This window comes from Malaclemys terrapin, chromosome 22 (assembly GCF_027887155.1).
Source record: "Malaclemys terrapin pileata isolate rMalTer1 chromosome 22, rMalTer1.hap1, whole genome shotgun sequence".
Lineage (NCBI taxonomy): Eukaryota > Metazoa > Chordata > Testudines > Emydidae > Malaclemys > Malaclemys terrapin.
The window spans coordinates 4,924,556-4,942,038 of NC_071526.1; the positions used below are offsets into that span (position 1 = coordinate 4,924,556).

The following is a 17,483-nucleotide window of genomic DNA, read 5'->3' on the forward strand; positions in this document are numbered from 1 at the left end:
TGGAAGCAGCGGCATGTCCCCCCTTCGGCTCCTATGCGAAGGCATGGCCAGGTGGTTCTACACGCTGCCCTGTCTGCCGGCGCCATCCCTGCAGCTCCCATTGGCTGTGGTTTCCAGCCAATGGGAGCTGTGAAGCCAGTGCTTGGGGTGGGGGCAGCACATGGAGCCCCCTGGCTGCCCCTATGCATAGGAGCCGAAGGGGGGACGTGCCACTGCTTCTGGGAGCTGCGGAGAGACACGACAGGTAGAGAGCCTGCCTTAGCCCCGCTGCTCCGCCGACTGGACTTTTAACAGCCTGGTCGGCAGTGCTGACCAGAGTCACCAGGGTCCCTTTTCGACTGGGACTTCCGGGCAAAAACTGGACACTTAGCAACCCTAGCCCCTCTGCAAAGCCATGTGAAGTGACACAAGCTGCCTACGCCGTGCGCTTGACTAAGGGCGAGGGCGGGAGGGTCACTGTTCTATCCTTAGACGTCAAACTCTGCTTCTAGCCTGACGTCTCCGTGGGCTTCGTAAGCTGGGCTGGGCTCGAGGGGGCAAGGAGCACTAGATGGGGCTGTGGGCAGTGGCGGGGCCCATGGCAATTACACTGGCTGTAGTTTCCAGCACCCCCTGGTGGAGTAAATCAGGAGTTTCTGGAGTCCCCCAGGTGTCCATAGGGGAGAATCAGGCCCTGTGTGTCTGACACTTTTATCCAAACCTTCCAGCTGAGCATAGGGTGGCAAAGAGTAGGGCACTGCTCCGCTCCTGGTGGGGGTCACACTGGCACCAGGGCAGCTCCAGGGGGCGGCGACACTGGGACCTGCAGCTGAAGTCTCACAGGCCTGGCTCTGGGCAGCATGACCTGGATCTCAGAGCCCTGCAGGCTGGACGCAGTCGAAAGGGACGTGCTTGGCCCCCTGGACTCTCTCCCAGCCCTGCACCGGGATCTGGCTGGCTGCATGCCTCCTGCCCTTATCTCTTGGCACTGGGTGCTGGGACCAGCAATTCTCCCAGCTGCTTGCAACACAGTGACAGGTTAGCCTGCCCTGGGGTCAGAGCGCAAATGGGAGTGAGATGGGGCAGCGTCCTCCACCTGGCCACCACGGTACCCAGCTGGCCAAGGCTTTCCCCCGAAGGCCACCCGCCACCCCTAGACATGAATGCCGTGCCCGAGCTGGCAGCTTATCTAGCACCTGAGGGGCAGGTGAGTGCAGGTATCGCACCCACCTCTATTAGTGCAAATGTTAGAACCAGCGGGTGCGTCTGCCCTGCAATCAGAGGTGTGGCCAGACGTCCCTGAACTGGCTCTGCTCTCGCTAGCGCCATGGCAGTAGCAGGGCAGGCGTGGCAGCAGGGCGAGCCGGTCGAGTCCCAGCCAGGCATGGACACTCCGTGCTGCCGCAGCGTCACTGCTCTCAGGTTCTGGAGTTAGACCAAAGTTAGACGTGCTGCAGCCGCACCCCTGACTGCAGGGCAGACCTACTCCACGGCCCCACTCCCACCCCTAGCTCCGTCCCACCCGGGGATCTGTGCAGGGCGGGTCAGGCTCCCTCTGGCCCCGCTCTATCACCCGATCGCACTGGAACAAGAACCCAGTGGAGAGGAGAGGTTGGGGATGGATTTTCCTATGAGCTGGTGACACATGTGAGCTGATATTTTGAACAGCTCCTACTCTGCCTTTCCCGAGTGCTGGGCCCTGTGGCCGGCTCCTGGGGAGATGAGGGGGGGGATGGGTCAGTTTCCACCAGCCAGCTCCTGCCTGAGGAAACACCCCAATGGGCATCAGCAGCCCAGAACTGTGGCTCCCAGGCAGCGGTAACCCACCAGGATCCTCAGCATAGACGTGCAGCGCCCAGCACCGAACGGCGAGGGCAGGGCCAGGAGAAACGGGGGAGTGCGGAGGGCTCCCGGCCAGCTCTCAGCACCTCTCCTCTCCTGTGCTCCCAGGGCAGGCTGCCATGGTCCTGTGCTGTTCCTCCGGCCCCCAGGCCTGTGGCCTGTGGCCTAGTCCCCAGGGCCTGTGGCTGGGCGGGCTGCAGGACGTCCTGGCGCTGCTGGGGGTGAGCGGAGAGGATTGGCGCACAGGAGGCCTCTGCCCAGTGATCTGTGGGTTCCTTATGCCTTGCCAGAGGGGCTGAGGTGGGACAAAGGCACTTTACTTGCTGCTCAAGCTGCTGTTCTGCCTAATCAGCTTGTTCCAGCCGCAGGCACCTGTTAAACAGTAACTCTGCTGGGGGAGCAGGGGGGGGGGGAGCCATCCCCCCCCCCGCCTGTGAACGGAGACCGCCTCAGCGGGGAGCCGTCCCCGTCCCCCCGCCCCACCAGGGCCTGTGAGCAGAGACCTCCCCAGCAGGGAACCGTCCTGCCCCCCGCCAGGGCCTGTGAGCAGCTGGAGCTGTTCCCTGCTCGGGCATGTGAATGGAGACTGCCTCTGTGGGGAGCCGTCCCCCCCGCCCCACCAGGGCCTGTGAGCAGAGACCTCCCCAGCAGGGAACCGTCCTGCCCCTCTCCAGGGCCTGTGAGCAGCTGGAGCCGTTCCCTGCCCGGGCCTGTGAACGGAGACTGCCTCAGCGGGGAGCCACCCCTCCCTCCCGCTCACCCCCTGTGCCCTGTGAGCAGAGACCTCCCCAGCAGGGAGCCGTCCCTCCCCAGGGCTTGTGAGCAACTCCCACCGGCTCCTTGCCACCCTACCTAGGTCCCTACCTACCTTTGGTCCATCAGTGCGTTGTTTGCTGACCCGTGAGGGGCATGGCCGAGACCTTCATGGGCCACACACAGCAGCTCCTCCCCGCTCTTCCAGTATCCTCTGCTCAGGGCCCCCCCCGCTGATGGCCAAGGAGGCGTCCTGCTGCTCCCTCGGATGGAGTCTCCCTGCCTCTGGGGACCTGGCTCTGCCCCCAGGCGCTGAGTGCACATGGCAGCCCTGACCCATAGGCTTCAGCGCCTCCTCCAACCTTCTGCCCATCCTCCATCACCAACAGCTCCCCATTCGGTTCAGAATTCCCACGTCCCTCGCAGCAAACCCTCCCCTCCCCGGCCCAGGCCTGGCTTCCAGACACTTGTCTAGAGGTCACATCACATTACCACAACAGCCTGGGGGCCGACCCAACTGGTGATAGGCTATGTGGAGGGGTGGGTAGAGCACGGGGCAGGCAGTCAGGATTCCTGGGCTCTATTTCCAGATTTCCCACTGGCTTATTCAATGACCTTTGTCACTTTGCTTTGGTGCCTCAGTTTCCCCATCTGAGAAGAGATTGTTGAATTCTGTGGCTGATATGTTATCAGTGTCCATGGTGTGTCTTGCCAGGTAGGAGAGCTGGGCTGGCCAGAGGGGGAGAGTACTGCAGAGCACTTGATCTCTGGAGGAAGGCAGTGACACTCATGGTCTCTGAAAGAAGTTCTATCCAGATCTCCCGCCCAAAAGCCTGGTGCAGATAAGGTGGGGTCTCGGGCTCTGACAAGGCGTGTGGGGTGCAGAATTAGCAGCCAGACAAAATGGGGCAGATAATAAGGTCTCTTTGTACCCCATTCCCATGGCCCACCAGTTCCAGACAGGAAGACAGTGTCCTGGGGTAACTGGAGAGCATGGTGCTCATATTTTGGGGGTGCAGTCCAGGCCAGTGAGAGGTTGTCACAGCTTTTCCTGTAACCCTGAGAACCTTAAAATGCCCTGCTGCTGGAGCTCCCTGTCTGGACACTCCCAGCCAGTGGAGAAGCATGCCCTGAGTGTCCTGGTTCAGCAGCTGTGACTCCAGCAGCCTGCTTGTTACCCGCCAGCCAGACTCTGGTCTTCACCAGCCTCGGTTACCACCAGCCAGGTGACCCAAACACACCCCCAGTCCTGCATTTCCCCCAAACCGTCTGCCCGGCAATGTTCAGCCCTCTCCTGGAACATTCAGAGGAGTAATAAAGACCCATTGCGCCTTTAAAGAGACATAAGCACACAGCTTGTTGCTTTGACTGGAGCTAATAAACATGTCATAGCAAACACTGGGGTGATTTAGACTAGAAGTAAAACTGGTGTATTTCATCAAAAAGAGAGAGGTCTGACGTGAATTCAGGGATCAGGGATAAAGACAGAAACAGTTACCAACAAATAAAAGTGAAAAACGTTTTCCAGTGACTAAGACTTAACAAAACCACAGACTTGGTTCCAGATAAGAGTCTTACCACACGTCCCTCCAGCAAGACGGCTGACCAGCCCTGGGTCAGGATCTCCCACAAAGTCCAAACTGCTCGGTTCCTTTGTCATCTTAGGTGAGAGATCACTTGGGGTTCTTTATCCCGTCTTGTACAGTCCAATGGACCTTGGAAATGTCTCCTCAAAAGCCGGGGGGTCCCGCCTGTAAGGAAAGGTGCCAGGAAGCCTGATGGAGAAGGTTCCATGCAGGTTTCTTCCCCGCTGGTGTTTTCTACAATGGAAACTGATCTGTCCCTGCAGCAGCTGATAGGCCAATGACTGGCCACTCGACTGTGATTGCCAATTGTCTGATTGCAGCTGGAGGGAGGCACTGGCCTTTCCTTTGTCCGGAAACACCTGTTTCCCCACTCCCCAGCCCTGTCTTGGTCCCATATTTCCTTCCCATTTGCTCAGTCCTTGGTGTTTACCGTACATGCACCATGCAAGAATATTAACAATCAGGGTGTTATTGGTTGGCCAGGGATACCTCACACGACACCCATTTGACACAGAGTTGGGATTGGGATGCACTGAACAGGTCAGACCAGAGGAAACTCCCTGCGTGATACAGTGAGCCCCCTGCCTTGTGGCACTGGGGTTCCCTTTGGATCACAATGGGCTCTGCAGGAATCAATAGGGGCTGGCCTGTGACCACCGGGCTGCTACAGGGACCAGCAGCTCCATCCCGCAGTGGCCAGGAGCAAGCACTTGACAGCTGCTACGTAAGCCCATCAGGTCAGCACAGTGCAGCTGGCTGGGGGAAGGAATGTGTCAGGCCACGCATGGGAGAGACTCTGGTTAAAGGCCCCTCTTCCTTGCCCCAATTCACAGAGCTCGACTTTCCAAGGCACAGACTAGCAGTAAGGCGACTGCCGCAGAACATGCATTTGCTAGCGATCAGGACTGCTCGGTCCTATCTGTCATACAGGGCCCACGGCACCTCACAATCACAAAGGGATTTTAGCCATGCACCCAGGGCCACCTTGCACCCCCCCCAGCCCTGTGGCAGCTCCCCGCCCCCCTCCGCCCTGAGGTGCCCCCCCCCGCGGCAGCTCCCCCTCACCGGGGAGCCATGCAGCAGCTCCCCACCCTAGCTCACCTTTGCTCTGCCTCCTCCCCGAGCACGCCGCCCCAACTCTAATTCTCCTCCCCTCCCAGGCTTGTGGCGCCAAACAACTGATTGGCGCCACAAGCCTGAGAGGCGGGAGAAGTGCAGCAGCGACGGCGTGCTTGGGGAGGGGGCATAGCAAAGGTGAGCTGGGGTGGGGAGCCCTGCGGCAGCTCCCCCCCCGCCTGTCCTGAGGCACCCCCGCAGCAGCTCCCCCACCCCCCCCCCGGCCCGAGGAGCTGTGCGGCACCTCCCCACCCCAGCTCACCTCCTCCCCGAGCACGCCGCCCCCGCTCTATTTCTCCTCCCGGGCTTGCGGCGCCAAACAGCTGATTGGCGCTGCAAGCCTGGGAGGCAGGAGAAGTGGAGCGGCGACCGCGCGCTCGGGGAGGAACACTGTAAAAAAAATATTGGGGGCACCGCTTTTTGGCGCTCCCAAATCTTGGCACCCTAGGCAACCGCCTAGTTCGTCTTAATGGTAGCACTGGCCCTGCATGCACCCCTGTGAGGTGGGAAGTATCACCCTCATTTCACAGACGGGGATCTGAGGCACAGCACAGACTACAAGACTTGGCCAAGGGCACCCAGGGAGTCTGTGGCAGAACCAGGATTTGAACCCAATTCTCCTGAGACCCAGTTCAGCACTTGATCAGCTAGAGCCCCCTTTCTTTCCATGGCCCAGATTCGGTGGCCCTAGACCAGGTAGTCTCTCTGGGTGAGGTTCTGATCTCTGTCACGGTGGTGTAGACCCAGAATAACTCCACTCCTGGCAAAGTAGTTACTCCCAGCATAAGGGAGAGCAGGCCCCTGCCTTCTGGGCCTCGGTCACCCACAATAGGAGGCCATTGTAGCACCAGCGTGAACCAATCGTGGGAATCCCGTGGGACCATGAGCAAGTAGCCATGGCTCCAAAACAGGGCCTCTGGCGGAGACGATTTAAGTATGAATAACAGAGGTCTCTCCAGACCAAAAACTAGCGTCACAACATGAGCATTCCCCCTGGATCTCAGCTAATTAAATTAATGCACAGTCTTTACCAGCAACAGCTGCAAGACAGCTCTACCCTGCAAAGCCCCCAGGGTGTTGGCCTGGCAGGAGAAGCAGTGTCTGGCGAGGAGATGGGACGCACCGCACCCCTGTGGAGAAGGGCAGTGCTATTGTTCTCTTAGCACAGATAGGAACCTGAGGCACACACAGGCCAAGGCCAAGACCCTCACAAGTATTTAGGTTCCTAAATTCCACAGACTTCAGTGGATTGTAGGACCCTAAATACCTTGGAGGACCTGGGCCCAAGTAACTCATCTAAGATCACAGAGGAAGTCTATGACAGAGCAAGTCCTATCCACTTGGGGTTATCACTATAATACAGGGCAGTGGAGAGAATGCAGACAGAGCTGAAGCTAAGAGTCTAAATAGAACTTAAAAAAAAAAAAATAATAAATCCCATAAATATTAGAAGAAATTGGCAGGGCCAATTTTCATGCCCCGTTTGCGCTCGCTCTTGACAGGGCCGGCTCTAGGCACCAGCAAAACAAGCTGGTGCTTGGGGCGGCACATTTTTAGGGGCGGCATGGCCGGCGCCAGAATGCCGCCCCTAAAAATGTGCCCCGGCCACACTAGCTCACCTCCGCTGCTGCCGCTCGCGTGCCATGGCGCACGAAACAGCTGATTCGCGCGCTGCTGCTCGCCCTCCCTCCCAGGCTTGAGAGCCTGGGAGGGAGGGGGAGATCCCGAGTGGCCACGGCGCGCAAAACAGCTGATTCGTGCGCCGCTGCTCCCCCACCCTCCCAGGTTTGAGAGCCTGGGAGGGAGGGGGAGACTCTGAGTGGCCGCGGCGCGTGCACCGCTTCTCCCCCTCCCTCCCAGGCCTGAGAGCCCGGGGGGAGGAGGCAGGGCGGGGGATTTGGGGAAGGGGCGGAGCTGAGGTGGGGCCGGGGGTGGGGTAAGAAAAAAACGGGGGGGGGAATTGTTTCTGCTTGGGGCGGCAAAAATCCTGCCTCTGGAGGAATGCACCAGAGATGTGTTTGGTGGCAGGAGTGTTAACCGAATCAGCACACGCTAAGTAAATATTTGGAGCACATTGACGGAAAGCAATATTTGCCACTTGTAAACATGAGTGTTTGCACCGGAAATCTGATACTGACAGTCACCCTCATCCAATACGGGAATACAGACCTTCTATGAGATCTTTGCATCCCATCCAAACTAAGCAAAGCTGTTCTGATTGCAGATCTCAGATACTAAGAAACTGAAATACAAAACAAGAGAGGGCTACTGAGATTAGCTGGCAAATCATTTCCTGTAAGAAACAGATTCAGAAAAAGCATGTGCTGCCTACGAACACTTTGGAAAAGGAAACAAGTGACATTTGTCAAGTTATATATGTGCTCAGTGAAGGGAAAGTGTGGTCAATGCAAGAATTCTTCCATCAACCTCATGCTGGCTACACCTGGGGCTAGGTCGGTGTTGCTACATCTAGAATCATAGAATCTCAGGGTTGGAAGGGACCTCAGGAGGTCATCTAGTCCCACCCCCTGCTCAAAGCAGGACCAACCCCAACTAAATCATCCCAGCCAGGGCTTTGTCAAGCCTGACCTTAAAAACCTCTAAGGTTTTCCTTCCCAATCTGAGCCTGTCTCCCCATTCATTGTATAGGAAACCCAAGCACTTAACTTGGGCTTTGTTGATCCCACTATTGTTCCAGTGATTTCCTAGGCACCTAAAAATTAGGTGTTGCAACACTCAGCAATGCAGCATCTAAGTATCTTTTGAATCCAGGTCTATAAAACAGTAGCCTGCTGGTGCACATTAGAGGAACATTCTGATTACTGTGCCCTGCACCTCTGGCTGGGGTGTGGAAGACTGTCACAGTGCAGGTGCAGGTTATCTGTCTTCTCTGTCTACTGCACTGAGCACAAAATGGATGTCTCAAGGGGGTGTGGATTTTTCACACCCCAAGATATGTAGCTATGCCAATGTAAGTTCATGCATCCGAAGAAGTGAGGTTTTTACTCATGAAAGCTTATGCCCAAATAAATCTGTTAGTCTTTAAGGTGCCACCAGACTCCTTGTTGTTTCCTTAGGAGTAGTGAGTTTCTCAGGTCTGAGACAGGAGTTGTCTGTAAAGAACAGTGAACCCTTTGCCTGTTGGAACCAATGGGCCTCTGTGTCACAAATAACTGATTTTTATTTTTTTGGTTCTGAAATCTGAAACAAAACAAAAAACCTGGGATCAAAGCAAAATGAAAATTGTCAAAATGTTTGGTGAATTGAAAAGTATAAACATTCTTTTCTGAATTAAACATTTTGTTTGGACAAATCGATGTTTTATTTCACTTTTGACCATTTTCAGATGGTTTTGATTTATTTTTTAAAAATAAAATGAAAGGCTATTGTGAAATGAAAAGTCATTTGGAACCAAACAGTTGAAACACGTCGATTTATTTCAGTGGATTTCGTAAGGTTTCTTCAGCCAAAACAATCCAGTGAAACCAACACACTGTCGTGAACTGCTTCAGTGTCGCTGTTGCTGCATTTTTTTCACTGAATAATTTCATACTAAAACTGCCTAGCTCAGCTCACCAGCCTCCCTGGCCGGGCTGTTGCAAAGAGTCATTCGTTAATAATCGGGTGATGCTTTGAACATGAAAAGTGCTTCAAAAATGTTAAGGACTGTTGAGGTACTTTGAAGAAAGAAGCACTTAGAAACCCAGCGAATGTTAGCTTCCGGACCTGTAAAGTGGTCTTGAAAAATGACCCACATGCTCTTCGTAAGGTCCAGAGGTGAATGAGATCCACGGAGCAAAGTCTGTGGGGCAGGCCCTGGTCCCGTCAATGGGAGTTTCGCTGTGGATGTCGGTATGATAGTCATTTACTATTTCTATTCCCATAGAGGCTAGGAGCCCTAGTCAGAGACCAGAATGCCATTGTGCTAGGCGCTGTACAAACTGAAGGCCAGGATTTCAGCCCTGGTCCATAGAGTCTGTGGCTCAGGGCAGTAGGAGAAGGTGGCTGCTGATGGTCACAGACGTGGCTCCCTTACACAAAGGGTGCAAGGAGGGTGGGGGGTATGGGGGCAAAGCTGGGACTGTGCCTCCCCCGTTTTCCCTCTGCAAGCGCTCGGTGGAGCTTCTAAAATCCACAAGCCCCCGTGTCAGGCTGCACACGCTCTTTGTACCACGCAGCAGCCATGCCTACTAGTCTTTTCAGGGCGCAGTCCCCAGCGAGAAACACAAGGGCTGAAGCCTGGCCAGAATTACAATCCCAGCCGAGGACCACCCCGGAGACGTCCCAGCCAGCTTCGGCTTGCGGCTCTTGGGAGCAGGGGGCAGATCAGACTCAAACTCCACACGGGACCACAGCGTTGCCAGTCATAGGAGGGGTCCCCTGAGCCCCAGTGGGGGCGTGCTGGCTCTCAAGGCATCTCCTGCACATGTACACGCCTGCTCCCCTCGGCCCCAGGGGTCAGCCTCGCTGGCATGCTGCTGCTGGGACTTCAGATAGAGTAGTGCAAAACAAAGCCAGCAGCCAGGACCTGCAACCGACTCACTCCATGGCCTTGGGTTAGCCACTTCGGCCCCAAGCCTCAAAGGCATTTAGGTGCCTAAACGTCTTTGAGGACCAGGACCTGCCTTGCTCTGTGCCTCAGTTTCCCCAGCTGCAATGATAATTATGTCTTTGAGGTGTATGGAAGAAAACCACCATGTGAATGCTAAGGACTATTAGCATCTGCATTACACCCAGGTTTACAGATATGAGATCTGGACACCTGAATTCTTTTCCTGCCACGGCTGTGCATCTCTGTGGGGGGAAGGAGATGGGGAAGGGGGAGAGACAATTCTCTGTGATTCACTTTACCTATCTACAGAGTGAGAGTAACTCTACAGTGTTGGGTCTGGAACTGCCTGGAACTGATGACCAGGCTGCTGTGCTGTTTAATGGACTTATAGCCTGAGATACTTGACGAGCAGGAAATGCACCCAGGCAGGGGAGGCGAATCCTGATTGCCCTTCTCCCCAGACAAGCCAATGCAGATCAGTTCCCTCTGAACACTGGGCTCCACGCCCCTGCTGGGCTGGATTCAAAGTCCTGGGGGCGGGAGGATCAAAAGCCTATCGAAGGGGGGGTTAAACACTCTCACAAGGAGGAGCAGAACCTGACCCCTGACCCCGGAGTTTAGGGGTGCCCTGAGGAAGCTGAGCCTGTCCAGGTCTCCACTTTGGAATGTCAGACCGGGGCTAAGCAGACAGGCCTGCTGGCCGTTGGGTGGTTTAAACACCTTCTCTCCTGCTAGGCTGCTGTTCGGATGAAGCTTTGCGGGGTCACTGTCCCCACATGGGTCTAGGGTGACCAGATGTCCCGATTTCATAGGGACAGTCCCGATTTTGGGGGCTTTTTCTTATATAGGCTCTTATTACACCCCACCCCCTGTCCCGATTTTTCACACTTGCTGTCTGGTCACCCTACGTGGGTCACAACCCCCCGACAGACCAGCCGTCCTGCTGCAGCCTGTGCGTGGGGGACTGGAGCCAGCACCTGCTCCGAGAGCGGGACAATCGGAGGATGCCAGCCTCCAGGAGGTAAGAGCCCGAGCCCTAACGCCTGAGGGCTGTACTCGGAGAGGCAGCCAGCCCCACACCGTGACCCTGGGGTGCGCGGCTGCACTGGTGAGCGCTGATCGATGGCACTGATGCCTTGGGTGAACGGTGCCAGAGATGGGCAACGCCATGTTACAACTAAAGAGAGAGACCGTGCCCGCTCCAGCCCCTGAGCTAAGAAGGTGGGTGTGAGCAGGGGCAGGGCTGGGAAGAAGTGGATTTATACCACCTGCCCTGAGGTCTGACGGGAGAGAGTGGGAACTCCCCTGACTCTAACTGGCCCTGGGGGACTGTCTGCCAAATACCACCAGGGACTGGGCAACTGCCCTGCTTCAGAGGGGCAGTGGGGTCTGCTCAGGTGGCAATCCGGGGATCAGAATTCTGCTCTGAGCTCTGCCTCTCATTATGTGACCTAGGGCGAGACGCCTCCCCCATCTGAGCCTCGCTTTCCCATCTGTAACATGGGCATAATTATACTGGCTTTTTCTTCATGTCTTGTCTATTGGCCTGTGAGCTCCTCGGGGCAGGGGGTGGCTCTCCTTGCGTGTTCACACCCCGCCCTACAACAACGGGACCTAGATCTCCGCTGGGCACAATCTGAGCACAGCTACAATCCAAATAATCATTCGTACATCGCTGCCTAACCTAGGGCTGTGTAAGGCTCTGAAACCCCCGCAAAGATCCAGCCAGGTACTAGGAGAAAAGCCAAGGGGTCTGATTCCTGACCCACATCTGTACACTAGCGTGTCACTCTGCAGAGGTCAGTTCATGGCAGAGATTTCACTGGCCACGCTGGGATCTCATCTGAGCCGTGGGGAGCGGCACACACAGGAGATAGGGGCAGGATGCAGATGATTTGCTTGCCAGAAGAGCCCAATCCATGCAGCACTGGAGTGTTACTAACGCAATGCGAGGCTGGAACACCTCTCTCTGAGCTCTGCCCCCTACCAGCCCATCTAGCTGTTCCAGTTTGACAGTTTCTCTGGTAGGCTGGGGAAATATTGCTGTAGCCGCTCGCTCACTCTCCAATCATGTGATTAGAACAGTTATTTAAAGAGGCAGAATGTGCCTAGATTAGAGAGCAGTCTCTCCTCTCCTCTCCTCTCCTCAGTGCCATACGGCAGTTTGCAGTCACAGGGTTCAGCATGGCTGAAGCTTTCGCGGGCACCTGGAAGCTGGTGGACAGCAATAATTTTGATGAATACATGAAAGCGATTGGTGAGTGATTGGCAGCGTGAAAGGGGGCTGGGAATTGGGTGGTGCAGTGGACGAGCCTTTATTTAAAAGGGAGAATGATGGCTAGGGGGTTATTCTTTGCCCTGGAGATACGAGGAGAGCTGCAGGCTGGCCAGGAAAAAAGGCAAATAACTCAACAGGCAGTGAAATCCCAGGACTGGCTGCATTCCCGTTGCTGAGCTGAATTCTGTGCATTGTATGCAGACAAGTGTCCCCTGGGCGTAATGTCCAGGGTGTGGGCTCAGGCTGAAGGGGGTATTTTGGGTAACATTTTAAACAGTGATGTCTGTTTTCTCTTCACGCTGAATTTTCAGTACGTGTAGGGCTGGGGCAAATGTTCCTGTCGGAATAGGGTGACCAGATAGCAACTGTGAAAAAACAGGGCAGGGGGTGGGGGGTAATAGGTGCCTATATAAGAAAAAGTCCCCAAAAAACAGGACTGTCCCTTTAAAAATGGGACATCTGGTCACCCTATTTGGAAATGAAAAATATGGGACAAGTGTTATTGGTAAGCAGTGTTACTTAGTGGGCAGAATGGTTTTTCTATCTTTTTTTTTTTTTAATAGCAGTTTTTAAACCTAAAATCAAAGGCAAACAGGCTGCTGTGCTGTATTTAAAATGCACACACACACATACACACACACACACACAAACACACACACGCCCCTTTCCGACCTTGATGGGGGCATGGAAGAGGCAGGGTTAATCACTCTGTCACCTGATTTCTCTGGGAGCAGCTTGGCCCGGCGGGGGGGTTCTGCACGGCTGACAGCTGGATGGGCGTGGGGGGAGGTCTGAGTGCAAGAGCTGGCGAGCAAGGTCAGTGTAACGGAGCCAAGCCAAGCCCGGCGCTGATATTTCTACAATCAGACACAAAAGGGGAAGCCTGGGTTGCATGGCAGCTGGCCAGGCTCATCGCTCTCAGCCACAGCGACTTCCTGCGCCAGCATCAATGAGCTCACAGGCATCAGCCACACCCATGCAATCCCCTCTGCAGGAGTGGGGAGGGGGGTGTTAGTGGCCCTTTGTGTCTGATGCAAGATCCGTCCTACCCTTTGCCTTGTCATTGCTCTGGCAATGGGAGCTTGGCTTCACTCAGTGCCTCTCCTCTCTGCCGTGCGCAGACTGCTCGGTGCCAGGCAGCATTTGCAGATGGATGTGGAGTCATCGCTGGGCGTGGGCCATCCAGAACCCTGCAAGGCTCGGGCAAGGCAGCTGGGCCCAGCAGCAAGCGCTCTGCGCTGCCACCGGGGAGCACTAGCTACATGTCCAGCATAACCACAGTGAAGCTGCATGGGCGGAACTGAGGGCAGGATTGGACCCCCCAGTCTCCTCCTTGCGGCATCGGAGGAAAGGGGTTTGCATTGTCATACTGGACACCCCAGCCGCTTCCAACTCACCTGGGCTGGGCAGTGCTCTGCTTTGCATGTGAGTGACTGCTGGAGCACGGGGCAGACACTGCTCTGGAGCACTGCAATCTCTAGCAGACTCCTTGGGGGACCCCTGCCCTGGCCAGCCTGCCTTAGCTACCCCGCGGGACGGGATCTGTCAGGGATGGCGAGTGGCTGCTCCAGCCTTCTCCCTAGCAGATTGTGGGGTCTGCTGTGTAAAATGGCTGCTCCCTCGAAATTGGCTCCCAGAAGCTGTTGCCATTGAATAAACATGGTGGGGACATTTTCCAGTCATGCGGGTTGGGTGGGGTCCACGGTCCCTCCCTGACTGTGACACTGAAATATCAGGGGTGCAAAATGGCCTGGAATAAATGAATGAAACATTTTGTACGTCTTCCCATGTGTACATGCACGTACACGCACACAGGGGGAAGTCACCCACTTTCACCCCACTCTGATTATTCAGGGCCAGCCTTTGATTACTTTGGCGGAAGGGTTTTGGCTTCCTGGGAGCAGAGGCCCAGCTGACACTCAGTGCAAAGCCAGCTTTGGGCTGCTACTGGGGGAAGCCAGACAAACGTGGGTCAAGATTTTGCAGAAGGGCCTAGTGATTCTGGGTGCCCACCTGAGCACACCTTAAAGAGGAGAGTTTGCAGAGGATGGGTGCTCAGCAACCTTTTAGGTGTCTCCCCAAATCACCAATGAAAACCATGCTGTCATGGTCCCTTGCCCTCTGGCTCAGTGGGAAGCCACTCCACCTCACTATGACTCTGGGATGCCACTCCCTATCGGGGATTAAAGCCATAGCCTTTAGGCAGGGCGGAGCAAACAAGCAGGTTTAAGGCTCAGGCTCTTAGGTGGGCAGAGCAATACAAACAGACAGTCCGGTGTCCCAGCTCTGGCAGACGGCAGACAATGCAGGCCTCTTGTCCTAAGGTGAGGAGCTGCCACCCCAGGGGGAGGTTGGCAGCAGGGGGTAGGGGGACCCGGGCCCACCCTACCTCAGCTGGTCTCAGCCCAGTGGTGGAGTGTTCTGCCACTTGACCAATGGGGATCTGCCCAAAACACACTGACCGGGGTTCAGGCAACAACTATAATGTACCTGTGGCTTGGGGTCATCTCCCTTCTCATTGGGGTATATGGCGAGTGGCAGTCCTGGCAGCTCTTCACCTGGTTCGGTCTCCTCCAGGAGCAGGGCAGGGCATGGTGCAGCGTGGGTTCAGGTCTGGGGATCTGCAGTGGCTTGGAGACATCTGCTCCATTCCCTGGCTCAGGCTCAACTGAGTTAGAGGCATTGCCTTTTATACTTTCTGTCTTGTCCCTTAGCTTCTGGCAGAAGGGGTGAGCCTGGCCTGGCTGCACTCACCAGGGATCACAGAGTGACTCTGTGACATTCTCGTGGTGTTATCTGGACCGTGATCTGCTAGGTCACTCCAGTCCTTGACTCTGGGAGCCAGACTTACCCTGCTCCGCTGTGAGAACCCCCCACTCCTGGGCTGTTCACGCACAGCCTCTGGCATGTAAGCTTTTCCTTGGATTGTGCAACCGAATGACACTAGCCAATATCTCCGGTCCCAGACACAACCCTAGGAACCTCCGTCTTGCAGTGTCCAGTTATGCCTGCTGGATGCTGCAAACTTATATGAGTTCATCAATTTAACAAATAAATTGATATGCACCAGGCTTGTTATCCCAAGGGGAATTTCTGAGATGTCTCAAACCAAACGCACTGCTTCAGGTAGAATAAACAAACAAATTTATTAACTACAAAGATAGATTTTAAGTGATTATAAGTCAAAACATAAGTCAGATTTGGTCAAATGAAAGAAAAGCAAAATGCATTCTAAGCTGATCTTAACACTTTCAGTGCCCTTACAAACTTATATGCTTCTCACCACAGGCTGGCTGGTTGCCTTTCAGCCAGGCTCTTCCCTTTGATCAGCGCTTCAGTCACTTGGTGGTGATGTCTGTAAATGTAGGTGGAAGAGAGAGGAAGAGCATGGCAAACATCTCTCCCTTTTATCGTATTCTTTCTTCCCTTGTGGCTTCGCCCCCTCCCCTTCAGAGTCAGGTGAGCATTACCTCATCACAGTCTCAAACTGACCAAAGGAAGGGGGTGACTCCCTCGAGAGTCCAACAGATCCTTTGTTGCTACTTAGGCCAGTGTCCTTTATTCCTGTGAGGTTGGGCTGGGTTTTTCCCATACGTGCCCTGATGAGGTGTGAACTGCCCCTCTGCTCTTGGAGAGTTTTTGCCTGGGCTTGTTTTAAGCCATGAGGACACATTCCCAGCCTCATCACTATATACATGAAATTACAACCTATAACATCACTGTAACAACACTGCTCGGTGTGTCATGAGCCTTCCGAAGGCACCCGACATGACAAACTTTGCATTGGATCCCACACCAGCATATTATAAGGATGAACATACATGGGGGTGCAGGGTGGTCCCACAAGGTAGAGAACGTCACAGACTCCTTCCCCTCTACTCAGTGGGAGGCCACTCCGCCTCACTACACATGCCCACTTGCTGCGAAGCTCTGTCCCCTCCAGCGGTGGTGAGGCCAAACAGATCGATTGATGCACCTGCTCCGGCCTACGAGAGCTGGCTCTCTTAGCTCGGGCAGTAGAGGCCGATGCATTAGGAACCAGGCTCCCAGGTTTGATCCCTGCTGCTGCCAACCTCCCCAGGAGTGTCAGCGTTACATGAGTCATTCTTGGCCCAGGCTTCCCACATTCCCCAGCTGTGCCGTGGTCCCTGCCCCACACAACTCAGCCCTAAGCAGAGGGGGTGCAGATTAGACTCTCCCTAACTGGTGGTGGTTTCACGGTGAGGATTATGGCTAACCTGCGCTTGTCCCTGCAGCAGTTACTGCTACATGTCCCGAAAGAAGGAAACCAAGCGCTGAGTCGCATGGAGCCAAGCCCTGTTGTGCATTAATAAGTGCACGTTTGCTCAGGTGGTCCCCCCAGCTTAGCCAACATTTGCTAACCGCGGGCCTATCGCGGGATCACTTGCTGCTTGCCATTGACACCCTGGCTCCCAGCAGCAAATGCGCAGCCCTTTAATCACTTCCCAGGTGTTGTGCTAAACGTCAGCCCTTGTGCCTCAGCCTAGGGGCTTTTCACGCGATCCTGCTGAACTGCACTGGCGTCAATGCCGGAAATGAGTCTGGCGCGTGCTTGGGAACAGTGCAGCTGCCATGCGGAGATAGCGGACATTGGGCCAAAATCTGTCCTGTTGCACCTTTGCAGTCCCAATAAAATCAGCGGGTGGGCAGGGGTGTCCCGGACACAGCAGCTGGGAGCTTGCAGGTGCGAACGCAGCAGTGCACATGGGTGCTGGGGAAGGGTTAGTGCTCAGCACAGCAGCCCTGATTCAGCAAAGCACTTGAGCACGGGTGGAAAGGGAGTGGAGCTGGGCCACTGAACAGCTGCCAAAGACCGAGCCCCAAGGGCGTCTCCCATTCTTACCAGTGTCCGGAGGGTTGTAAAATACTGACGCTTGGATTCGGGCTATGCAGGGAGCCCAGTACAAACGCTGATACATTTCAGAACACGGCTCCTCTCCGGGCTCCGTTCAGCTGCTTGCTGGCAGTGATTTGTGGTCAGTGGGCCAAGTTCTCGCTCCGTTGCCCCTCGAGAGCTGTGATGAGAGAGGCAATCACGGAACCAAGCGCCCAATTGAAATAAGTGGAGACAAGAGGCACCAATGCTCAGGAAATTGTCCAATGCTACCCGGAGAGCGATGGATGTTATTTATTAGTTGTGAGTCAGTCAGTCCAGCTGATGGGAGAGACGATTTGGGAAGGGGACTTACTGCTCACCGCCCCCCTAAAGCTACTGAGATGCTGGAGGGCAGGCTCCCAAGCTCTTGGTTGTAGGAGTGAGAAATGATCACGGGTGTGTTGTCGCACACTTGCCCGTGCCACGGGGTGACCCACGCAGAAGGCCAAGTGCATGTGCCTAGTGTGAACCCGCCCCTTC

The 17,483-nt window shown here is 55.2% G+C and overlaps 1 protein-coding gene across 1 annotated transcript in view; it reads left to right on the forward strand.

Moving 5' to 3' along the window:
* Positions 1 to 11,885: 11,885 nt before the first annotated feature.
* The window catches only part of FABP3 (fatty acid binding protein 3), a 31,124-nt gene continuing 25,526 nt past the window's right edge, over positions 11,886 to 17,483 (forward strand). Inside the window, exon 1 of the mRNA XM_054012057.1 lies at positions 11,886 to 12,085. Within this exon, the coding sequence (XP_053868032.1) occupies positions 12,013 to 12,085 (73 nt within the window). The 5' untranslated portion in view covers positions 11,886 to 12,012. The remainder of the gene's footprint in view (positions 12,086 to 17,483) is intronic.